This window comes from Anomalospiza imberbis, chromosome 14, assembly GCF_031753505.1.
Source record: "Anomalospiza imberbis isolate Cuckoo-Finch-1a 21T00152 chromosome 14, ASM3175350v1, whole genome shotgun sequence".
Classification (NCBI taxonomy): domain Eukaryota; kingdom Metazoa; phylum Chordata; class Aves; order Passeriformes; family Viduidae; genus Anomalospiza; species Anomalospiza imberbis.
The window spans coordinates 22,723-48,317 of NC_089694.1; the positions used below are offsets into that span (position 1 = coordinate 22,723).

The 25,595-nt window shown below is 41.2% G+C and overlaps 1 protein-coding gene across 5 annotated transcripts; it reads left to right on the top strand.

The window, feature by feature from the left end:
* The first annotated feature begins 760 nt into the window (after nt 1-760).
* Nucleotides 761-24,397, top strand: ADGRG4 (adhesion G protein-coupled receptor G4). 5 transcript variants are annotated; one of them, XM_068204499.1, is made up of 22 exons: nt 761-893; nt 4,762-4,839; nt 5,272-5,366; nt 5,749-5,801; nt 6,509-6,548; nt 6,862-6,887; nt 7,955-8,103; nt 9,056-9,188; nt 9,690-9,808; nt 10,778-10,988; nt 12,112-12,277; nt 12,399-12,548; nt 13,357-13,479; nt 15,240-15,285; nt 16,120-16,223; nt 17,580-17,701; nt 18,337-18,605; nt 19,851-19,944; nt 20,960-21,249; nt 21,814-21,915; nt 23,313-23,471; nt 24,142-24,397. In XM_068204499.1, the coding sequence occupies exons 1-22, from the start codon at nt 803-805 to the stop codon at nt 24,267-24,269; spliced, it is 2,748 nt and encodes a 915-aa protein (XP_068060600.1). In that variant the 5' UTR covers nt 761-802; the 3' UTR covers nt 24,270-24,397. The 5 variants fall into 5 exon arrangements, with proteins under 5 accessions (XP_068060600.1, XP_068060599.1, XP_068060603.1 ...); XM_068204498.1 differs by having other exon boundaries at nt 764-893; nt 4,759-4,839; XM_068204502.1 differs by lacking the exon at nt 13,357-13,479 and having other exon boundaries at nt 764-893; nt 4,759-4,839.
* Nucleotides 24,398-25,595: the final 1,198 nt, after the last annotated feature.

Below are 25,595 nucleotides of genomic sequence, written 5' to 3' on the forward strand. Positions count from 1 at the left end.
GGAAGTAGAGTGGCACAGGGGAGCTGCAGGGCATGGGGAGCAAGTCTGGGGCTGTCGGACATCGAGGCTGTCCGTCCACTTCATTGCTCCAGTTTAACTGTAGTCATTTTGCAAGCAACTTTAGTCAAACTGAAGCACAAAACAGAATAAAGTCTTTTTGATTCAGACTGGCATATTTGGATTTTAAGTGTTCTGTATATGCTTATACCCTGGAACTAGCCCTTTCTCAATTATAAGCATGTTCCCAGGGCTGAATTACACTGATGAAAATTTGCTTGTAGACAGAGCCCAGGAGTGAGAACAAATACTTTTACTGGTTGTGCTGTCCAAGAGCAGTGTCCTGTTTCTCCCTGTGCCCTTTGGCCTGTCTGCTGCTTTGTGGTTTACCATCCCACTAGAGTCTGTAGGATGTAACTGCAGGTCAGCACACCCAGCTTAGAGGCACTGGCAGGGCTTTCTCTTCTTGTTTTCCCCTACATTTTTAGGAACTTCACCACTTTGTCAAAGCAGATTGGAAGCTGCTAACGGGTTTACAGAGATGTGACAGATGAGCAAAACATGTTCAGTGTCATTGTATAAATTCCATCTCTTTTAGAAACCAGCAGAATCCAGAGGGTTTGTGTAGTTGTGACCTTTACAGAGATGGATGATCTTGTGACTCAGCCCCGTCACGGGGAATGAGGACTTCTGGGCTTCTGTGCTGTCAATGCCATTCCAGCAGATTGCAGGAGCAGTTTGAATTTCTCAGCCAAGGTGTAAGGGGGTGCTCACCAACATCTCTTTTTCAGAACATGCCTAGAAAATGAAGAGGATCCTGCGTTGGCCTGAACAGCACTCTGCAGATAAGGTCCTTTGCATCTGGGTGGCTGCTGCTTGTCTTTTTCTCCTCACAGGTACAGTAATCCCACTCAGGATTAATCACATGGATGGTGCTGCCAGCAGACTCTGGGCATCCCCTAGCCCAGAGAGTGTCTGATGGTGTCCTGATTTGTGCACACGCAGTTTATCCCTCCAGGAGCCCACTTCCCTCATGTTCTGCCCCAGAGCAGCAGTTGTTCTTATTCTGGCCTTTTCCCTTCAGCCATTACACTGGTCCCTGAAGCACACTGGCCAGAGACCTGCAAGTCTGGACACAATTCATACCCTTTCCTGGGATGCTGGCTCAGTCTGGCCTGCAGATGAGTCAGTACGAATAAGAAGATACATCAAGGAGTGAAATGCCAGGTTTTGATGGCATCACAACTGTCATTCGTGTTTGGAGATGAAAAAGCTCGTGGTTTTGTCATTATTCACTTCTTTCCCTCCTGGGTGTCTTCTGTATTTCTGCATAGTCTTTTTCTAGTTTTACTTTGGTCGCTGTAAAATAGGAGCTGTGCAGTTGCTTCTTGGTGTCCTGGGAAATGCACAAAGCTACTGACAGAACCAAGTCCTGCAGTAATGATTCAGGCCCCGAATTCAGCATGGTAAGCTGTGTGTCATGAACACCCTCAGCATCCTTTCACTCCAACATAAATCCCAGCCAAACAATGACTAGTTCTATGTTGGTTTTTGTATTCCTTTCTTTCACTTCTCTTCAAGAACAACACAGGGCACAGAGATAATTCGTGCCTCTAAAATGCACTCTGCAGAACTGGGGTCACTTCCAGTGCACTGGGCTGTTGAGGAAAACTCAGACCTTTCCCAAAGAAAACCTTCATAATAAAAAGACTGAATTAACATCTAGCTCCTGCCAAATCTATCAACTTTCTCTCAGCTTTGGATGAGAAAATCGAGCACCCAAACTGGTACCGGACCACGTGGACCCTAGAGCTGAACTATGTATTGATTCCTTTTTGACGTGTCTTGAGGACTTTATTTTCTTTTGCAGAGTTAAACTTGTCTTTTTACTGGTAGCGTGGCAATCTCAATTAAATTTCAAAGGTAGCAGAAACGAGAAATAGAATAAACTTTTAAATTTTTTAATCATAATGCAAGGAGGTACTCAAATGAGGATGTAGGGCAGCTTTTTCTTTGGAAATGACGCTTTATTTCCCTTTTTTACTCTCTTTCCCAGTGCAGTTTGCTTACAGAAGCACGCTCTGCATGGAAAACGCCTGGATTTACTGGGAAGGAATGATAAATATGTGTCCAAGTGTGCGTTCTCTTCCTCTCACTGACTCAGTCTGCATCTCTTCCTCCCCCTGCCTCACCCACACACTGCTTTCTGGTTTTCTTGTTAATTTTAAATAATCTCAGAGAGGGATGAATATTATATATCTGAAAATGACTGCTAATTATATAGAAATATATTTATTGCAGTCCTCTTATTGGTTAGTCTCATTTTTGATGCTCACCTGTTGGAAACCGTACATATTTACAGGATGCCAAATAAACCATTTGTTAAATCATTAAATCAAAGTCCTTGAGTTGGACCTTAGAAAATCAGTGGCACTGTAGTCTCATGGCTTCAGACCTCGTCTGCCATCACGTCTCAGTCCTCTTTTCACAAGCAGAATCACATACACGTTAATCAAAGCAAATGAGGTTACAGGATGCAGGTCAATGGTCCCACACCTGCCTGCTGGTAATGTTCCTTGATGTGTGAGAATAACCAGATTTTTTTTTTCCTTCTGGTGATACTGAGAGCGACAGAAATAAAGTACTATCTGTGAAGTTGTAATCATGCTTTCATTTGTCAGGACACGGGAACAGAATTCCGATTGACATGCCTGATCAGAATGGATTTGGGTTTTGTTTGGCAATTTCTCTGTTGTTTTTTTATTTTTTTTTTTTCCCTTAGCAGATTTTTCTGATCCAGCCTGCCTGACACTGGGTGATACCATACATTTAAGCAATGGTTTTCAAAATATTACACTGATAACAACAGTGGTTGTTTGAAAACAATGGTTTTCAAAATATTACACTGATAACAACAGGAATGGAGTAGAGCCTGTGATCACTGCAGATTCAATCCTACCTGGAAACAATCTGCAGAAAGGAATGTGCAGGGAGATGAGTCAAACCCCAGGTGTTCTCGATGGATCATATCCTAATATCATGTCTATATTTCTGTAGGAAAGAAAAAAGTATTTATTCCAGTGATAGGGCATGCCTGACGACTTAGAGCTGAATTTTAGTCGCTTCATTGTCCACATGCTCCGGTTTGACTCTGTGCTGACTTCACAGCCACTTTGTGTCTTAGTGCAAAGGGAAAAATCAATTCTGTGCCTAGCAAGTAGAAGCTTAGGTACTGTAAGATGCCTGTTCAGAAGGGGCTTTTGATTTCAGCTGTGCTTTGAACTTCACAAGACAATTTGAAGTCATTTAGGATATAAATAGGAGACTTCAAGTTATTACCAGCCCCTGTTTCTGTTATTGTCTGTTATGGATGAATTGTCATTGATTTGAGTGAGTTGGACTGTTGTATTTTGAGCATGAGTGAGTTTCCTTAACTTGAACTACAGTAGAGAGAACAATGTTTTACATATGAAGCATGGTCTTACCCTGCTTCTTTCTGACCACACTCCTTATTCATAGACATATGGCTTTGTATTCATATGCTGAATTTATTTCTCATTGTCAGAGCTGGAACGTCAAATCTCTGACTGTCATGTCAGAGTGTGAAGTAAAAAACACCAATTACCAGCCTCACAAGGAAATGGCACTTCTGGGGCAAAATGTTGTGATCCTGCTTTTCTTTCAGCACCCAGGCCTATAATGCAACAGGGTGATTCGGTTCGCTGCAATTTTCTGTTGTACATGTGTGCAGAAATATTTGCAATGCCAGAGGTTTGCATCCAAAAAGGAGAGAGAGGGGGCCTGTAACTTTATTCAAATAAAGTGAGAGGCCATGGGGCATTTCCCTCGGGGTCTCTCAAATTGATGGAGAACAGAGCAACCTTTTAATCCAATTTTCCTGGCCACATCATCCTCTCTCCCCATTGGCTGAAGTACTTGAGAGGTACAGACTTCCCGAATCACCTGCTACCTGACCCCCCCCAATATGTGCAACCCTCCCCCCCCCCCCCCCGTTTTGCATCTCTGTTCTTTAAATTCTGGAATTTTATGTGGCTTTGATTGAGCAACATTCTTTGTAAATTAGTACCATTCCTCTGAATTTTATGGTTCCTTTCTGTTACTATCTTATCTATCAGTCTCGATCTTACATACAAGCAGGTTCAAACACTCTGTTTGTAAAGACACACTCATTCCTTTCACAGGTGACAAACCTCATCCATTTTCTCCCTGTCTGCCTGGTGATGTGGCAGATTGCATGCAAAATGCAAAAGTCATATCTGTTTTGACAAGGTGATTCGCTTCAAGGAAAATTAGCTATGAATCAATGCCTGGAATTGTTTACTTTGAAAACAAGAGGCAGGATGGCCAGCATTTAAAATGGGAATCCTTATGCCAGGTTTCACAGGCATTACAAATGGCTTTCCCTGAAGGCCGGCACAGCTTACACAAGCAAGAAGGGAACACTGCTGTCTGCCAAAACAAGAAATGAAAAAGGATTAAGGTGCATAAGCTCTGGTTTTCCCTGGGATCTATATCCTGTTTTCTCCCTTGTTATGCTGTGTTGACCTCTCTATAAAGAAGAAAACCCTTTGTGGTTGTGTTTTGCCCTTTGCCTTCACCCTGCTGAGGTCTGTGGAACCACAGCAGGTCCTTGTAACAATGACCTTCACAGAAGTACTCAAACCTTTCTCTCACCTGAACCGTGCTTTCCCTTGCACTTTTGCCAGTGTGGATTCTCAGGCCTTTTATGGTTCTTTCCAGCAGCCTTCAGTCAAGCATCATCAACAAGGGCCCTCATGCTGTCCCCGGTACCTCCAGTCAGTACCAACGGTACCATGTCACGTAAGTGCTCAGGGGGCCATTTTAAATGTTATTGTGGTTGTCATTGACACTAACTAACACCGTAGATGTGACAAGTGAAGTCAGGTGCTTAGCAAGGTGTCCCATGTCAGCAAATCCTCCTGTCTCTGCCTATGCATTCTCGGTGGGCAGTAAAAACTGAGGCAGTCCACCTCAGGTATGAACCGCAGCTTTGTTGCTGAGGCATGATAATGTAACTGTGTGTTTGGGCCCTTGAGGTCTTTAATAAAATTCCTATCGATGCAGCCATAGCATAGACTCGGATGCTGTGGTCTGGGGTTTCCCAAAGAGCTTCGGTGCTGTGGGAATGGGAACACAGTCGTGGTCCTACAGGAGAGTGAGGAGATGGGAAGGGGAGCAGGCACCTTCTGCACAAGCTGCAGGATGTTTCTCACCTCTGTCCTCTCCTTACAGTCGGATTCCTTAATGTTCACGTGAACTTCTCTCTTCTCTACAAAATGGAGAGAGCACCTGATTGCTATGATGCAAGGAGGCTTCTTGAATGCTGGGTGAGTAGCTTGCTTTTCTCATTCTCATGTGTTTCTAGCAAGTATCACATGAGGACAGCTGGTAGGATCATAGAATACTTTGGGTTGGAATAAAATGGGTTGGAAGGGACCTGTATAGGTCATCTAGTCCCACACCCAATGTACAGGATGCAAACTGTTGGGACATCCCTGTAACAGTTGTGGTGTTCCAGAGTCATGTTATTCAATGTATAACAGGACAAAATGAAATTCTGAAGGAAGGGAAAAGCATAAGAATTTTGCAAAAATTCTTAGCCACTTTCAGTAGGATTTAGGATTTTTATGACAATTCTACATTTACAAGCAGGTCTAGAAAAAGTATTGATATATCATGTTAATAAAAATGTTACTGTTTTCATTCCAGTTTAATATCATATTTACTGGAGAAGGATTTGTTGTGACAAATTTTAAAGTCAGGTAAGGTTCTGGCTGTGTGGTAGTGTCACCTTAACACTCTGTGCTTTGAGCAGTCAAGTTCCAGATACCCATTTCCCAACTGACTAGTCTGTTTGAGGGTCACAGAGGGGAACAAAGCTCACAGATCCCGGGGACTGGCTAGGATCACACTGACTCTTGTGTGGCAGTGTCTAATGAAAGTATGTTATAGTTTGAAAATGCTGCTAGAAACAATGGTTTCTTGCACCAGATTCCCCAGTTTTGTTCCTTTTAGCCCAATCTACCTGTATTCACATCCAAACTGTGAGCAGCGGAGAGGGGTATTTTAGCAATTTGTAAACATGTCATGTGTGCAGATGCAGAATTTTGTCATGTCTATTTCGACTTCCTAATTTCTTCTCTGACTTCCACAGGTACTGCTTGTTTTATAGATGACAATACAGTAACACGCTGCACTGTTCACATGGGATGAATCCAATCCATAGAACATTAAGAGGAGGTTCTTCCCATTTTGGAAGAAATGTTTTTTGTCAGCATCCATATCAATTATAACACTTGGTCCTGGTGACTTCTGTAGATACGCCTATGCTGAATTCAAGATGACTTTTGAGTTGTAAAGTCTGGCTTATAGTGGTCACAAGATTTTTTTTTTTAGGTGGTAACAGAATTGGGCATGTTACTGTTACATGCTATGGTGAAATAATTGTTCTATTCTCTTTTGTTTTCAGGGATAATTATCCACACCACGGTGCCTATAAGAGGACTCACGTATGGAATTAATTATTTTATGATACCTCTTATAGACAGCTATATTTTTCTTACCTCTGCATAGAGAATATAGTAGTTGAAGGGTCTAAATGTTGATGCTATTGTGTTTTGTTGAATTCTTTAATTATCCTGATGAACAGTAGTGTGAAACAAAGGCTCCTCCCAGGTGTCAGGTGCCAGTAACACTTGAAGCAACAGGCTCTGTTTTAAAGAGCACACTGAGTTTCTGCTAATTGCTTTCCTTAAAAAACCATTTGTGCCTGTTGATTCTAACCAGTTTCTAACTTTCTATGTCCTTCCATGCGAACCGAAGGGGAAGGTAAAGCAGATATCACAAAGGTAAGACCCAGGGTTATGAATTGGATTTACACAGTTTGTAGTGATTTCATTTCTAGGAGGAGGAGGAGGAGGAATTATATCCATCCATGGCTCTTTGAGTTTCAGGGTGACCAGAAAAGTGCACATGGAGGTCAGAACCACAGGAATGCTTGACTTGGGGGAAATATATTTGGGCATCCAAGGCTTCCTTCTCATACCCCAGATCTTGGGAGATTCACAATGCTTCCATGGCATGCTGTGAGGTTTATGCTTCCATGTAAGAGCTGGCCCTAATCAGGGTCCTTCACTAGGGCCAGAACCAGTGAGTGGACAGTGCCCAAGAGGGATACTGCACCTCTTCTGTAGGAAATCCTCATTGCCTTCTGATTTCAGGCCAGGAGGAGGAGGAGGTGAATTCCCATCACCTCCAAGGGGCTGTGAATGGTTTAGAAAGACCATGAGGAGTGGTGGACAACTGTGTGAATTGAAAAAGCTTGAAATATCCCAGCCCTAAGGAAGTTTCACTCATTAGCCCTCAGTTAAATTACAGATCCACCCATGGGTTCTTGCATTTTCCTGATGTGCCTGTCAAAGAGATATACAGGCTTTCCAAACCTTCCAGAGTCGATGAGTGTAATTACTTATAGCAAAAGCTGTTCTGAGGAGAAGTGGAATCCACCAGAGATACTGAAAGTGGTTGGTTAAGTCCTTGTTTTCCAGAGAGCCATGGAGTCACAGGGTCACAAGTACGTCACTATTTTATGACTGGCTCTCTCAGAACTTTAAATGCTGAAAAACCCTTACTTGTGACAGGGATGTTCCTTTGCTGAGATAATGTTATTAGGAAACCTTTAGAGGCATATACTGTGAAACTATAGAGAGATTCTTGTAGCCAATATTTTCTACTTTATGTATTCCCCATATTTTCTGCTTTGGAAAGCATTTCCTCAATGCTGCACTTATGGTGAGAAAAATACATACAGTATCCAATTCAGTGTAATTATCTGGATTACTCCTTAATTTTGTAGCCACTTATATTTGTGAAATGTTACCAACATGGCAGCCTTGTTTGTGTATTCTCTTTGTAGCTATGTCTGTAAGGCCACTGTAAAGGCCACATCACTGGAAATACAAGAAGTTCTGAGTCTCAAGATCGAAGAGTTGTTGAATGACACTTACAAAGAGGGACCATTTTACCTATATGTGAAACCTGAAGATGTGGCTGTGAAGTCGATAGGTAAAACTTCACTGAAACCTCATTGGAAGTCACATACTTTACAATTCTGTCTATAAATGTTTTTTGTCAAATTTATATTCTGTGGAGAGGTTAGGCTAGAAAACATCCTTACAAGTAACCAGACTGACCTCATGTGATGTACAATCTGTAGAACATCATGCAGTGACAGTGATATCAAAAACTTGGGTTCCAGACGGATGGAGACCAGTTCAAACATGAGTCCCAGAGCCCAGGCAGGTCTGAACACCTTTGCAACGAAGGCAGAATAAAGCTGATGCAGCTACAAATCCAGGAGCTCCTGGTGGTGGCAAGTACCCCAGGGAGACTGAAACCAAACAACCAAACCAAATCTACCTGCCAGAATTTTCTTAATGCCTCTGCATATTGGACCAATTCTCAGATGGCAAATAAGTTACGATTAGTAAGTTACACCAATAAGTTGGTTACGGTCTCTGTTCTTCCCTAAAAAACAGGAGTAAGCCAGAGGTAAGAGCAAATAGACTATACCTGAGATTCAACCCCCTTTTTATAGCAATAATTTACAAGATATCAGATACAGATGATAAAACAAGCCTGGAGGAAAGACATTGATGGGTTAATAAGGGGCAATGTAGAGCACTTTCTGATAGATTAGAGAAGCCTGGAGGGTGTTCTGTCATTGAATACAGTTTGTATTCCAGATGCTGGAAACTCTCTACCTGAGAACTGACCTTGTTGAACAAAGGAGAAAAAATTGTAGAAGAGATTAAATATTTAAACAAAATGTTTTCATACAGACAGTAAACATGTAAAAATGCTCTTACCCGGTCTGCAAATTACAACTCATTTCCATCAGGAGACCAGGTCCACAGGACAGCTGGCCCAGCTGGGGGAGAGCTGGGGGGGTGGGGGGCAGTGCCTTGGTTTTGGCTATTGAGTCTTTCTAAAGAGCTTTTATTTATTTCCTTCTCAGCACTAGTGGGTTGTCCAGAAAGCTTTTTCCTTATGAGGTACAAGGGGAATTATTCCTGGTCTGTAACAAGTCCAGCCTCTGAGACAGAGGTCAGCTGCAGGAAAAACCTTTTGCAGTCTGCTCAGAGGAGCTGGTGAGTGATGAGACATCTTGTATTGATTCTTCCATGGAAAACAGGAGGGAGCAGCAGGTTTTGTAATGGCAAATCAGATGGGGGTCTGCCACAGCACACAGCAGTGCCATGCCAAGGAAGATTCAAAGAAATCCAGGGTTGGTCCTGCATGGGCTACAGGAAAAGGGTGTGGCATCATTCCCATCACCTGCAGGCAGAACCTGCTGTCACTGCAGGGACCTGACTTTCTGCTTGGGCAGGAAGGGGAAACCTTGCCCCTTAGCATTCTGTGCCTTCTCTTAATGGCCTTCTCTTCAAAATCTCAAAGTGTGTTTCACATGGCTCTGGCATTTGGGCTCTGCCCCCACTCTGCTGGGTGAGTGCTAAATCAGCTCTGACTTGAAAGTCCATTATGAGTTGGGTCAATAAATTGCATTCTTAGCTACCTGACTGGGAAATATGAGGAACATCATGAGTATATATTTTTTTCTTGTAACAATGTGCATTGTTTTTATTTTTCAGTGAAATTAGTATTGAACTTGAGCAACCTTTTTGGAAGAAACCAAATGTGACTAAATGCAAATTACTGGAAAAACTTCCAAATAATATTCTAGACATCCAGGATATCAAGTTAACAGAAGGTATGGCACCAGACACTTCAGTGACACAGTGAATCACAGTGAAAATAGTTGTAGTTAGATAATGCTCAGGTTGCACATCTGAAGAAGTGATACGGTTGTTTTTGTGCATCCTGCACATCTGGTCATCTTAAAGGTTTTTATTGTTGATGAATTTTACAGGAGCTTCCAAATTCTCTATTGAATCATCTATTCTCAAAGTCTACACTTAGATTTATAGCTGGGTAAGTAATCAGTGAATAATGTGGCAGGTTTTGCCTGTCTATACCCTCTGTTAGCACATCAAGGCAGTTCACCGTATGTCATGGAAAGAAGCACAAATCAGTGTTTGGAGTTGAAAAGCTGGTGCTGTAATTCACGTAAGCTATGAGATGAACTCTACCACCTGTTTATACTTTTTTTAAGCTATACCAAACAGTGCGAGTAGTTGGTGAACAAACCCTATTACCGGAGCTTATCCTTATCCTCAGCAGTGCATCAAATGGAAAGATATCTGCGGTTGCACACAGTCTGTCTGACTCCCAGGGTGTAAAATCTGCTTCTATAAAAAAATTACAGAATGATGATGAGCTGATGAATGACAAATACTAAATGCCATTCAGAATTTGCTTTTGCTGCTGTACCAGGTAAGCAGCATTAGGGACAGATCTTCTGTAATTTGTAGCTCACAAATTCTTGTAAAAAACCAAAGTTAGAACTAAATATTATTTGCAGATAGTCTTTATAAATCCAAAGGCAGGTGACCGTATTCTTTTGAAAGGTACATTATTTTCTTCCTTTAAAATACAATCTGGGATATGCAGATTTTACTTAGAAATTCTTGACGGTCTCATTGACATGTTGAGGGCTTTTTGACTTATTCTTAGGACATAAGCTTGCAATAGATCAGGAGCATTCGAGAGAGACATGTAGCCCTATGGCCAGACAGATAGCTATGCCACATAAATCATGTGCACTTCCTTGTTTTTCCAGAGAATGCTCAAGATGTTGTACAGCATATTTTTTACCTCTTGCCTGATGCAACACTGCATGCAGAAGAGCTAGAAATCATTGCAAGTAAAATTTCTGATATTGTAGAGCTTGCAGATGTGAACGTGACACTTGCAGAGAGTGTATTGTCTATACTGGACTATATTCTGCTGCAAAAAATAGAAGATGAGAACTTTACAAAAATAACCAATAGGTAAGTAAGATAACTTGCCCAGAAGACACTTCCTAGGCTGAAATGGTACTATGGTGTAATTTATTCAGTCCATTGAAATATCATCACCAGAGATAGCAATTTCTGTACTTCAATCTTAAACATATTCGAGGCTTTTACCAGCAGAAATTGGTTATTGGGTTGTCAAAGGTGCCTTTGGCAGAGCCAGTTCTGCAGAAGTCCCCATTCCAGTGTTGTTCCCTGTGGGCATCCCAGCCTGGAGGCAGCCCAGGGACTGTTCAGCTGCCATCTCCTCTTGCAAGGATCTTTGTGGCTCAGCAGTGAGGGCTGTGGGCAGGTCAGCCTGGAGACACAACTCTATTCCACCCTCTACCCTTGCTGATAAAGACTTTTTAAACACGGCTATTCAATATTAGTCTTCAAAATCTATATTTAGGATGATGCATCCATGATGTGATTCTCACACATGCTAAAATCGAGGTTCTTAGCTTTTAAAACATCTCTCTCCTTCGAGGTCTTAAAGGGAACTCAGCTACCTGGTTTTGAATGTCTGAGCAGAGCACTGTCCAGAGCAGTGCAGCTGACCTCGACAAGGACAAATGCAAGGACACAGAGTTTGCCCGTTTGGAGCTTTGCTGGACAAGCCCCTGAGCAATAGCTTTGCCTTCAGAGCATATCCTGCCTGAGGTGGTGAGGAGTTGAAGGATGGACTTCCAGAGGTTCCTACCAGACTAAATTGTTCTGGTTCTGATATTTCATCTCCTGGTACAATTAGACGATTGAAAAAAAAAAAATCCAATTAGCAGATTTTACAAGTTACTGCTTTCCAGATGAAGTGCAATTTTTGACTGGATATGGATTTTGACTCAGGTCTTCTCAGAACTTCCTTCTGTGGTCCCCGCAGGAAGGGTATCTTCCACCTGCCAGAGGCCACTGAATCATGCCAACTCAACTGCTTGCCGTCACCTGAGCCTGTGTAGACAAAGTGTCATGTACCCCAAAATGGACCCATTCTGCTCTAGTGCTTGCTCCTTTTGATCATAAATCAGAGCAAAGGCTTTTAGTCTCTTGGGTGTGCATTATGAAACCAGCAGAACATTTCAAGAGTTGTATTTTTTTTCTCATTCTGTTGCTCTTGTTGAAGTATCCTGAAGATGACTGAGGAGATGGGCTATAAGGTTACCTACACAGAGAGAAATATGTCAGTCATAACCACGTCCTTGGCCCTCTTGGTGCTGCGTCCAGATCCCAGCCTGTTTAGAGGACTGGCCTTTGGCATTGCCTCCTACAACAGAGGTGTGGATCTCAAGGTGAGAGCAAAGTATCATCTCAGGGACCACTAACTAAACCAGACAATTCTCCCACTCTTTTGCATAATTTTGAATTTTACCTGAGGATGGCACCTCTGAGAATATCATCTCTCTCCTGCAGATCAGTGTACAAGAAAACCCTTTCAGAAAGGCTTTGGCCTCTGTCTTTTTGCCAAAATCCCTGAAGAACTTCCTAGGCATCGAGTACTCTGACCCAGACAAGCGTTCAAAGATCCAGTTCAAGTTTTTTGGCACTACTTCTCTTTTTCTGGTAACTATGACTCCCAGCTAACCCTAACACAGCAGGAATGGGCTCAGCTGTTCTCAGTGCCTACAAAAGAAATCCCAACAGCATCATCTGTTCCGGGCACATTAGCATCAGACTGATGGAGGGATGTGCAGGCAAAATGTAGTCAGGCAGCAAAACCTTCACTGATGCAAGGATGCTCTGAGAGGGCCTGTAGACCTTAGACTTTTTCTCATTTTCTGTAGCTGATGTTATTCTAGTCCTCCTGTTCTGCAGGAAAAGAACATGCCCATACCTTCTCTGATAGTAAGGATGATGCATAGCATATGCCAAACATCACAAAAATAATTTCAAGACTTATGTCTCTATTAAAATAATGTAGCAGCATGATGTGCAGGATTTATGACTATTCTAGTAATTACTTTTCTTAAGGACAGATGGGTATAATTTAGAAAGGGAGACATTTCTTTGAAATGATGGCTCGTACAATGTGCTGAACAATGCTTTGCATAACGAAGGAGCATTCACAGTTGTGTCTCCTGACTAATAAGCTTAGTGATGTACAACCAAGTGTTTAAATGTACTGAAATGATTACATGCTTTCTCAATCCAACTGGTGCATCTGAAACTCAGTTCCACTTCAGCTGATGTGGACACTGTCCCTAAGCTGCAGCTAACTATGTTTTTTAGTGACGTAGCAAGTAGCTAAATTACATCGGTCATCCCATGGAGTTTAGCTAACCACCATATCCAAGGAATACAGTTAAAAAAAAAAAAAAAAAGCAGGCCAGAGTTTGGATTCATTTTGCATATGTGTGCTTTCCCCCTGCAGGATGACAGTTTAATGATGGAGAGGTTGAACACTTATGTTGTGAGTGCCAGCATTGAAAATGCATCAATCCAGAACCTTATCGAGCCCGTGACTGTCACTCTCCACCACATAGACCAGAACAGGGTAGGATGTGTTCATTTCATCAGGGATGGGGTGAGGCAAAGATTACTTCACTTACCCTTTCAATAAACTGGGAAGAGGACAAATAAACTTAAAACACCTTGCTGTCTGACCTCTCCATGATACATGGACCCAAACATTGACTGACCACACAGATCTCAGTGTTTAATAATTCCTGCAGGTCACCAAAGCTTGTGTCTTCGCTCTAAATCCATACTTAGCAACAAGGGACATTCTTATTGTTTCCTTGTTCCGATCTAGGCAATTTTTTTTCAAATAATAGTTTATTTGCCAGAAAATAGTGGGTTTTGGATTGGACTGAAATTATTTATCCTTAATCTGAATTTGGAAAGTAGGTAAAGTTACCAAAAGAGAAGAACTTTAAAAAAACACAAAACCTTGCAAAGATGTTTTCAAAATCAAATTGCTTTGTTTTGTTTAAGTCTATTTTAAATTTAAGTTTAGACTTAAAGTATAAACTTATTTTAAAGTCTAAATAGTCTTAAAGTCTAAGTAGACTTTAAGTTAAAGTCTATTTTTAAGTGGGCATGGGTCAAACTTCTTGACTGAATTCCTCTTTAGCATTTTTGTGCTGCCAATGTTTAAGGTCCAGCCTCCACATGAGTATATTACAAACCTGAGGCAGAAGAAAATTATTCAATAAGATGAACTTAATTAAAGTTTGAGTTAATGAGGACTTGTAATTGCTGCTTTCATGGAAAAATGCTCTTTCCATTCATCAAATGTATACTCAGAAATTTCACCCAGGTATCCCCTCTCTTCTGTCATTTTTACTCTACCAAGCCATCTGGCACCTTTCAGATTTTTTCCTTGACCTTTTAAAATTATCTTAATTAAATATTTAATGAGTTTTCATCCAAACCTACATCTTCGGTTCTGTGCCTAATTATATTTGACAGCCCACAAATCACACATCTTAACAGCTTATCTGTTAGGCTGGCTTCCTGTAAACTCTGTGCATTTTGAAACATTATTAATGATGTAATAATAATAAAAGTAAATGAATCTGTGCCTTGGAAAAGTTTGCTGCAGCATTATGAGTAAAAAACTAGAATGTCCCCAAGATAAATCATTGCACTGACTATCCATTTACATCTGTTCAGCTCTCACTTGTCTTCCCTGCCTGGTTTCAGAGAGGGGAAATTGCTGAAATTATGAAGTTTTTTTCTTGTAGGTTTTTTTTTTTTTCCCAAATGTATAAAATCTCAGGTTGTTATTGCAGGTCTTAGTCATAGCTTTCGAATTTCACCAGTAATTTGGTGTGGCATCTCAAGCACCACATAAACCCAATGAGATTAGACATGGGAATTACTCTAAGGTGAACGATTTGTCAGATTTGCTGCTGTCCTTAAAAAACTACAAGGTATTGAAAGATACACATAAAACTGGGAAAATCACTGACTCGCAGGATTTTCCTTGGTAAAGGGGGAGGCAAAAAGTAGGTCTCTGCTAGTTTAGTGCCATGGGTGAGATGGCCAATATCCTGGCTGGCTCCCCAAGCCCAAGTGTCCGGCTGCCTCATACCTTGTGGTGTTTCCACTCACCCACATACTGCCTGCAGCACCACACACAAATATTCACAGACACACAAAGTGGGCTTTTCTGCCAAGCAGTGCAGGGGCAATCAAATCCAAGTGCCTTGGTTATACACCCCAATTCGAGGTGAGATACACCATCTGCAAGTGCAGATGGAGTGGATATGTCCTGAAGAAATGTCACAGCCTCCTTTCTTCTGTTGCCAGGGCAATGCAGCAGTGCACTGTGTCTTTTGGGACTTCGGGAAAAACAGTAAGTGTTACTTGCTGAGCTGGCTCTGTCCCCAGCATCAAACCATGGCTTTGGTTTCTTGACATTGCACCTTGAAACTTGAGTTTGTGCTGCTGCTTTGTGTTGATTTTAACACCTCAGTACTCAGTGTTATTCCCAGGGATGTGGGTATGGCATTGTGCAGTGCTGCATCTACATGAATAAGAAGAATTTGCCAAAGAAAAAGGTAGAAATGCAATGAAATATCAGATGAACTCTTACCGTGACTTCACAGAATACAGTAGTGGCTTTGCTGGGGTCAGGTCTTTAAAATGGCTCAGACAGTCACCAAAGAGAGATAACTGTGAATTGGGTTAACTCAGAGCATGTGGGAGAGGTTTCCTCTGCACTTACTAGGATTAGAAATGATTTGCTTCTTTTTGATCAGAATCTTAGCTTCTGAATATGTGATGCAGACCACATAAATAGGGTCATAGCATTCAGTCTTACCAGGGAAGATCTGGCTGTTTCAGTGCTGCAATCTGCCTAAACAAACCCTCTTGTCCTGTGCGTGTTTTTCATCTTATGTTTCCACATCCTCCAGCACAGTCTCACCTTTGTCTTCTTTCTATGTGTGCAGATATGTAAATTACTTTAAATATTTCTTCATTCCACTAAAAGCTTTCATCCAAATTCTGAGGTTCTCAGGCAACTACAGAAGATGTGTTTCAGTGTGAAATCTCACTTGTGTGCTGCTAAATGACCCTCCAATCTGTACTAACTTGAGCTCATCTTCACACATCCTGCATGCTGCAGAGCTATAAATGATGGAGGATGACTAACTCTGCTTAAAAATCCTTTTTCTTTATTACACAGATGGACTGGGTGGTTGGAATACGTCGGGATGTGAAATGGAATATACAGATATGAATTATACAATCTGTTTCTGTAACCATCTTACCCATTTTGGAGTCCTACTGGTGAGTACTCCATGAATCATCTCCCAGAAAGTCCCATGGCACTAAACAAAGTCATTGCTAGCTTTGAAGAAGACAGGGGAGATTCGTATCTATACAAGCTCTTAGATATCTGCATTGTTGCCAAAATCAGCAATAACAAAGAAAACAGTTATAATAACTTAATGGTGTAAAGTCCTTTAAATGTCACTTGCTTCGAGGCAGTTTTGTTTTACAGATGTACTTAGTACTTTGCAGTGTAACTTAATCAACCTTGATATGCGTTGGAAGTACTGTGTTAAATTTATTAACTGCCAGCAACAACTAATGACATTACACCTTCTTGAAAGTTTTATCTATGCTCCATCAGAAAATGAAGTTTAGTATAAATACGGGAGATGTCATTATCTAGTACCTCTTATTTCTCTGTAATGCAGAGAAAACTGCCTCTAAAAGCAAAATGTCAAAAGCTGGGACGACTGCTTGAGAATGGGCTGCACAAAAGGCAAAGAGACAGGCAGGTTCTAAGCAAATCAAGTAGATTAAATTGTCTATTCCTGGTAGGACACAGCCCACGGGATGGGGTGAGGCCCCACCTTTGCCTTTGGATGCTCCCCCTAGAGGTCAGCATGACCCTGCTCCAGAGGCAAAAGCTCTCCTGGGAGTAAAATTGTGGCTTTACAGAAAGGAAATGAGACGGTTCAGATTCCAGACACTTGCTCAAGTTTTTGTTCAAGCAAGAAGAATTCAGTCTGATTTTTAGAGCACACCTCTCACTGTCACTTTGGTAATTAGCACAGCTACAGGTCTTCAGCTGCATTGTCCATGGGACATCAGAGATGTAGGTTACTAGTCTGAGGTTCAAAGTTTCACAGAACAGAAGAGAAGCTGTGTCAGGGAACAACAAAATCCTCTCAATGTTCGTCCTGGCAGCAGCTGTGGAGAGGCAGGGCCCAGCTTCCTGTCTGATTTTGCAGTGGTTCTTTTTGGACAGGGAGGTTCTACCACTCTCCAAGACATTTAGCAGGTTTGTGCAGTTCCCAAGCATGGCAGCTGCCACTGAAACAAAGTAGTTTCTCCTACAAAGCGAGCTCCTGGTGGAATAATTTTGGTAAGATCCTGGAATCCATGTTCAATTTGTGGTTTCTGAAGAACAGCTTTTCTAGCTTCACAACTTATTGCTGGATACTTTAAATACTGCGGGTTAATTTACCATTTACTAGATTGGATATTCTGTGGAACTATACAATAAGAAACACATAAATATATTAATGGAAAATCTCCAAAAGTAGCAGTAAGCAGAACAGTAATTCACAATGTGAAAGGAATTTTCTAAATCTGTCTTGGCAAACAGCTGTGTTTCTTTATCTTGTAACACAGGATTTAGCCCGGACAGAAATAGATGTCACACATGATCATATATTAACTCTGATAAGCTATGCAGGATGTGGTGCTTCTTCCCTTTTTTTGGGAATAACGCTCACGACATACCTAACCCTTGAGTAAGTATGATCCTTTTCCTTACACTGATTTTAATATTTAGGCAATAAGGAATTTGCAGCAATTACTAGATTGTTTACTAGTATTTGATGCTGTGATGCATAAAAGGGAAGAATGAGAGCTGACAGTATAAATATTGCTTTATTTTGATGTCTGACCGCTGCACACTTAAGAGAGATTTGAATACTCCTACCTCAATACAAGCCCCTGTCTGAACTGTTCAGCAATTTTTATGTTCTTAAATTTCACAAAATCATTGAATGCTTTGGATTGGAAGGGATTACTAAAATGTCCTCTAGTTGCAGCACCCTGCCATTGGCAGGGACACTTTCCACTAGACCACACTGCTCCAAGCCCCATCCAACCTGGCCTTGAACACTTCCAGGGATGGGGCAGCCACACCTTCTCTGAGCAACCTGTGCCAGGGCCTCATCACTCTCACAGTAAAATATCTGTAAAGAGTAAAAATTTTTGTTATTTAAAAAATTTACCCCTGGACATGGGTGAGATATTATGTCAAGAATCTGGAATATTCCTGTGTATAGGGTTAGGCTGCAAACCCCTTCCTGTAGGGAGTAAATAGGCTGTAAATTGGATGATGCAGTGATAACCTTGTGGACTTTCCCCTTCTTTTTAGGAAGGTGCGGAGAGACAACCCCTCAAAAATCCTGCTCAACCTTTGTGCTGCGCTGCTGCTGCTGAACGTTGTCTTCCTCACCAATTCCTGGCTGACCTCGTTCAACCAGCCAGGCCTCTGCATCACTGTGGCCACGCTCCTCCACTATTTCCTTCTTGCAGCATTCACGTGGATGTGCCTGGAGTCTGTTCACTTTTATTTGGCTCTTGTCAAAGTTTTCAATGTTTATGTCCCAAAGTACATCCTAAAATGCTGCATTGCTGGCTGGGGTAAGTAGACTGATTTCCTCTCCACTTCTGTGCTTGTCAGCTTCTCTAAGACTGGGGAATTTTTACAGAAATAAGTGAAGACACTGAGCTAGCAGAAATGAGACACACACCCTGCACTGTAAGGATGGATCTCTTCCCCTAGGCTGTTCAGCTTAAATTTCTTCTGTCTCAAGGGATCTTAGCAGAGAGTGCTTGTTGGTCCCTGCACGGTCATAGCAAACTGAAAGTGTGTGCAAGGCACTGCTTTCTTACCCTTCTTCTCTTTACAGGATGATTTAACAGGGTACCTCACATGAGTGGGTGTGACTGTGTCAGTAATGCTGTCCACAGCCTTCACCCCTGTGTGGGGATGCTCAAAGGTGATTTTAACTCCTTCTCTGGGCCTTGTGTTCATTTTTGGCATTCTCATCCTGATTCCCAAGCACAGAGTGGATTTGGCATTCATTCATTACTCTCCCAAGGACTTCCCTTGACAAGTATCAGTGACTTGTTTGGGTGAAACATACCAAAAAGAACCCAAATTCCAGTTCACCTGTAGAAAAGGTGTTATCAGAGGCACTGACCTAGAACACAATTAGGGCTGTATTATTTGGGTCACCATTAGATGCTGTTTTAAGGTGGGGGGGGGGGTTGTTGTTTTTGTGTTTGTTTTTTTTTTTTTTTTTTTCTTTTTTTTTCTTTTTTTCTCTTGAATAGAGGGCAGCATATTATCATCCCTATCCTCAGATCTGATGTCCCACACAATTGTTCTCAGGGGCAGCCATCTTTGATGGCACTGTTGGCAGCAGCTGTTCTCTACAGAAAAGCCAGAACTGAAAAAAAAACATCTGGGAAATGTGTGAAAGGGAAGACTGATAAAGCACTGCCTGGGAAACATCTGTCTCTATGAGCTCTTAAAATGCTGTGGTCTGCTTATCCTTTGACACTCAGCTTTTGTAATAATCAGTTGATTTTATTTTGCCAGATTGGATCCCTTCTGGAGATGTTTGAAGACTCAGAAACATTTTGCAAACACAGATATTTTTATGCCTACTCATTTGTAATTTGCATAAATAAGGAGATTAAGCCTGCTATGCTACACATTTAATTACAGTTGTTTCACAAGGAGCTCTGGGGGTAGAGTTTGATCCGAAGATGCACATATCTGCTGTAATTACGTATCAGAGATTATCTGACATCTTTCCATATTCTGAATTATTTTCTTTTGAATCAAGCTATTTATTTTTCTTTTGCTTTCCACATTAGGAATACCAGCTATTGTAATTACTCTTCTGCTCATTATAAATAAGGACTTCTATGGCAATGGGTCATTCTCCAAGAGCCATCCTTACAGCAATTTGTAAGTATAATACTTTAAGCTTTTTGATGGCCACCAGAGTATCTGAAAAATACAAGGAATAACTAGAAATAACTCACTTTTGTCTCGTCTCCCTCATCTTTACCCTCTCCTTTCAGTGGTTTGGTTCATAGGAACATTTGGAATGCATGGCTACTACATGGAGTAATTTGAACTTGCCTTGAGGACAGGGAGGGTTTCTGCCAGTCATCTCCACTTTTCATCTAATGGGATATTTGTATGTGCTTCTGCATGTTCTGGGTTTCTGGTAAAATCTAAAGGCACAATAATTTCTCTGGTATTTTGTACATTTCCTTCTGGTTTTGTTTTTTTTAATGTCAGTTCACATCACTGTCTCATCATAATTTCAAGTAGTTTTATTTCAATCGTCTCAACCTCTTCCATTTTCCAGTGGGAAAACACTGCCTTCTTTCATCCTTTTCTAAAATGCTTTTATAGCAAAGAATGCTTCAGTTTTTTCACCTGCTTCTTGTTTGGCACAATCACTTGTTGGTGAAGATTACCTGGAGTATTTGAATTTTCTCCCATCAGAGAGGCTACACACACATGTGACACCTCAGAGGGAAAGTTGTTTCCAAACTTTAGCAAAAAGACACAAAGAAAAAAAGAAGTAAAATTCACTAATTTATACCTAAGGAAAAGCTAACCCCTGGTATGCTATTATTTAGACTCCTAGATAAGTCATATTCAACTTGGTTTTCCTAAGGCAGCGTGTCTTTGTTTTTATACATTATTAAGTTGTGAAACAATCATCAGGTTTATCTGAATTTGCCAAAAATATCCATGTCTTGAAGTTACCAAGTTTCCATAACATCCATAAAAAAGGGCAAGTGCAGGCATTCTATGAATGTCCTCACTGGGTGGAAATAACGAGTGCTAGGGAATGCCCCTAACTAGGCATTGGATAACCATATAGAATGCTTATTTGGGGAACCAGGCTTCCTGAGTTTCCCCCTCACAAAACTCCTTATTGAATACATACCTCCCTTTCTTGCAGTTGCTGGATCCAGGACAACACAGTGTTCTACATCTCTGTTGTGGCCTATTTCTTCTTAATATTTTTGATGAATACAGCCATGTTCATCACTGTTCTACTTCAAGTCCACTCTGTGAAAACAAGGACACAAAAGACATCCAGATTCTGGAAACGGGGTGTTCTCCAAGACCTCAAAAGTGCTTTCAGCCTGATGTTTCTTTTGGGCTTAACTTGGGGCTTTGCCTTTTTTGCCTGGGGAGCAGTGAGGATATTTTTCTTGTATCTCTTCAGCATTTTTAACACCTTGCAAGGTAATTTCTGAATGGAGGAGTGCTAGAAACACAAGGATTTAGGGTTGCGAAGTAACAATACATCTGTAATATCATGTCACTCAAGCATGGGGGAAGAGGAGAACTGATACTGCTTTTGTATTAGAGGTTTTAGCTATTTTAAAAGGAAAGTTCTGGTGCAGTGAGATGACAGTGTCGTTTAGATAAGTTGCTGTGATAGGTAGACTATTAAAGACATAAATTCATGCCTTGGAAACACAGGTCCCAATAAATGCGCCTTGTCAGGAGCTGGCATGATCCTTTTCATCTGGGCATAAAAACGGCTGATAGAATCCCCATTGACTTGCAGATTATTCTCAAATCAAATCTGCAGAAAACTCTTCCTATTACACTTCATATGCACAAAGAAGTCAGTGCAATTCTGGGACAACATGATTATAAAATAGTAGCATGGCTTGGGTTGGAAGAGATCTTAAAGATCCTGATGCTGGGCCAGGGACACTTTGCCCACACAGAAGTTTAGAAAAGGGGCGGCAGATTGGAGAACACACATGAAAACTCATGAATCTCTCCTTTCTTCTTTAGGGTTCTTTATCTTTGTGTTTCACTGCCTAATGAAGGATGAAGTAGTAAAGCAGTGCCGAGTACACTTCTGCTGGGGAAGATTTCGTCTGAGTAGTTATTCTGGTAAGCACTGAAGGGATTTGTTCATTGACTCATAAATCTTTGTCTGCTACTGGTGTCACATTTGTTCTGCATTAAGAAATAAGGCTCCTCTTAACAGCCCTTCTGCATTGCATTGGATAATTGTTCTTTAATAGGTCTTTATCCTCTTGCATTTACTGCTCGTGATATGATGACAGGGTGACAGCATGCAGTAAAAACTGCAGATTTCCAAAACCTATTTCAGCTTGGTCTCTTAATTCTGTTCTCACATGCCATTCAGTGTTCCCTTATGTGAGCCATATTTTTGGTGGCTTTCCAGTCTTCATAAAGCTGAGATTCTGAAATTTATGCAGAATACTGGGCATATAAGTTGCCTTTTTTCTAATGTGCAGTAGCTGGATTTGCTCAGCCTGGGAAGGAGAAGGGAGATGTCTTGCTGTCTTTGGCTATCTGAGGGGTAGTTACAGAAAAGAGATGGATTTTCAGAGGTGCACAGCAAGAAGACAAGAGGCAATGGACCCAAGCCATGGAAATTCACATTATTTATAAGGAAACACTTTTTTTTTTCTCTAGTTGGGTGGCAGTGGCCCAGAGAGATGCTGGGGGGAAGTCCCTCTCCTTGGAGAGTCAAAATTTAGTTGGACAGATACCAGACCCACTTGATCCATCTCTAGGCAGGAAGTTGGAACAAAGACCTCCAAAGTTCCCTTCCAATCTAAATTTTTCTAAGATTCTTCTATTTGCCAGCTCAACAAGGAATAGCATGGGCTTATTCTGGCCTACTCCAGTGATGTTAATTTTTTTACTGAAATGTGGAAGAATTGAATAACTCTGTGTGTCTATCAAAATGAAATGATGTTATGAATGGATATAACAAAGGAGAAGCTTAACCAGTTGGTTTTCGGGAAACCAGACTAAAAATCCTGTATTAATACCTTTGTCTCGTGACCAGCATCCTGTGCACCCTGTGCAGCTGAGGAAGAGGCAGCTTTCCATTTGCAGAGGGGGAATTCAGCACAAGTGCTCTCAGTAGCAACTAGACTGTTCTCCCTTGAGCAGGAGCCAGCTCAGTGTTGTATGATGCAATAAGGATGAGGCTACAATTCCTATGCTTTGTGTGACTCCTGCCTACTTCTGTGTGACCTCATCAAATTAGTATTACTAGACTGGGTCCCCAAGGGGAAATAGAAGACTGAATTGCTGGTATCCGGCCTCACCTGCACAAGCATGATAGAGCTAATGTAAAAATTAACATTGGGAATTGTGCACTGTGTGGCACAGAGCCCCCCAGCCTCTAGAAAGGAATAAGGATGGCATAGAAAGCAAGCACAGACCATTCTTCTCTCTGCTGTCTGGAAGTTTGAGATGTGGCACCTGTACAGGATTTTATTTCTGCACCTTCCACTCTCTGCTTTCAGACTGGAGTGGGTCAGGGGCAACTGCTGGATCTACACCAAAGCATTTAAACCACAGATCACCATCCCAGGCCTTGTGGAGTCTACATTCTAATGGAACAAGTTCAACTTTCAATGCAGATTTGCTTCCCACTACTTCTCCAGATACAAATTTTAAGATGGGTAAGAAAAACTGTGTACACTGCATAGACTATAATAGATATGTACCACAATAAATTCCATATGGTGACAGTCAAATCCTAACTAATGGAAAGAAAGAGGAAACCTTTCACTGCTTTGTCTGTGCCAGGCTTCTGCTGTGGGATTAATGGCAAAGTTACAGTATGGCTTTTGCTGTACTAGGGAAAATAAGAAAGCTCTTAAAATCCTGTGATGACTCTTCTCCAAAAGGACAGAAGCTCCCTGCTCAGCTGCCACCTTAGGCACCTAAGGAATATTCTGCTCTCTGCCAGCCGACTGACACTCACATGGGACCTATTCCCAGCTAGGGAGCACCGTAGTCTTGAGATAGACTAAGGTGCTCTCTAACTGGAATTGCATTCTCAAAAGAGCAAAGATTTTGGGGATTACAGAAAGCTAAACAGGTCAGGTTGTGAGCCTTTTTAAACCAGAAGAATCCCAGCGGAAGGTTTTACCTTCAAGGATGGAGAAATTGTTGCAGGGCCGTATTCTGAGAAAGGAATAGCACTAAACATTCCTAGTTGTTTTTTGAAAAAAAAATGCTGATTTCTATTATTTCCCCAAAGACATTAAAACTTCATAGGCAGGTTCTTTCTAAACACATTAAACCAAGTTATTATAATGCAAAAATGTTCCCAATTCTTTCCCACAGCTGAAGTCCATTGCAACCCCAGTGCTATATCTCCAGAAGATGATGAGACCAACCATCCTTTTTCACAAAGAATACTATCCATGGATACAGGGTTGCACTATCCACAGAAAGTAGGATTTTTACACTGATACTGAATTTGTTTTCCTCTGCTTATCTAATGATGATTCCTTTTGAGGCTTGTAGAAACAAACATAGTGCTAAAGAATTACTTCAAATGTACAGTTATCACTGGACACAATTATAGCGCTAAAACATCCCATGACTCAACTTTAGGCTTCCTTAGGAGTAGCAGTACTGACCACAAGAGGATTTTGTGTTTCCCAGATTAGTCCTCATGTTAAACAGAGATTGGCAACACTCCTCATCCTGAGCCCTATTCATAGTTCGTCCTCCTATTTTTTCCCCGCTTTTCAGTGTCCTGATAGCCCTCTGTTTCCATCTTCATCTGATTCTTACTCAGAATTCAATACCTGTAACACTGAGTTACAAGTGATATTTTTGAGAATGTTGGCTGACTGTCCCAGGCATGGATATCTAGAGTCCTTGATCAGTATCTTTCCTTACTTTTCTGGAATGGACTTTGACCAACTTAGACATGAAGAAATTTGACCCAGATTTCCAAGATGCTCCTCTCAGTCGTATGTTATTTTCAGACATGCTGTCCTTGGTGACTTGAACTTTGATTCCTAAAGAAACATAGATGGTTGTCTAAATGTTTGAAAATGTTACCCTGTATTTTCAAATGGAATGTGGAAACAATAAAAACTGAAATTCTCACCTTCAAGGGGTATCTATATGTATGATATAGGTTTCAGATTACGTCTCCTGAAAAAAACTCCAGAACCAAACCCAAACAGAGAAATAGCAGATAAACCCCTACTATCATTGGAGCTGGAAATAAGGAAGTTTTCCCTTTACTGTTGCTTTGCTGTGAATACTGCAGGATGTAAACTCCATTTCATGACATGACAAGAGAGACTTAACTTTCCTCACCTGCTGAGGAGAGGGTTTCTTTCAGCAAATGTGTTCAAACCAGTAACTTGCCTGCTCAGCCAAATCCTAGTTTCTGTTTTGAATGCCCTTCTCTGTATCACTCAAGTAAAGATTTTTAAATGATTGTTACTATAGTGGAACACTAAGCTGTACCCATGACAGAGGAGTGAAATAATATAATGAAGTGACATCTTAGAAGTGGTATGTATGATACAAAATACAAAAGGTTCTTTCAGTCAGTGAATAACTCCCACATAGCAATTAGTGGAAAAAGATGAATATTTTAAGGTACAGTACCTACAGCCAATCTACTTGAAATCAGACAGATCCCCTTCAGTTCCTTGGCTTTATGGGAGAAATCTTGGCATTAAAAACATGCAAACAAGTTCCACCTTGTACCCACGTGTTTCTAACTTGAAATTGCTTTCAAAGGGAATGAAATTCAATAACAAAGGTAGTTC

Excerpts from the sequence above, each read along its gene's own strand:
- ADGRG4 (XM_068204498.1), top strand. The coding sequence starts at position 803 with ATGAAGAGGATCCTGCGTTGGCCTGAACAGCACTCTGCAGATAAGGTC. Across the intron at positions 5,802-6,508 it reads GTGACAAATTTTAAAGTCAG|GGATAATTATCCACACCACG; the intron begins GTAAGGTTCTGG and ends TTTTGTTTTCAG. Across the intron at positions 13,480-15,239 it reads ACCACATAGACCAGAACAGG|GGCAATGCAGCAGTGCACTG; the intron begins GTAGGATGTGTT and ends TTCTGTTGCCAG.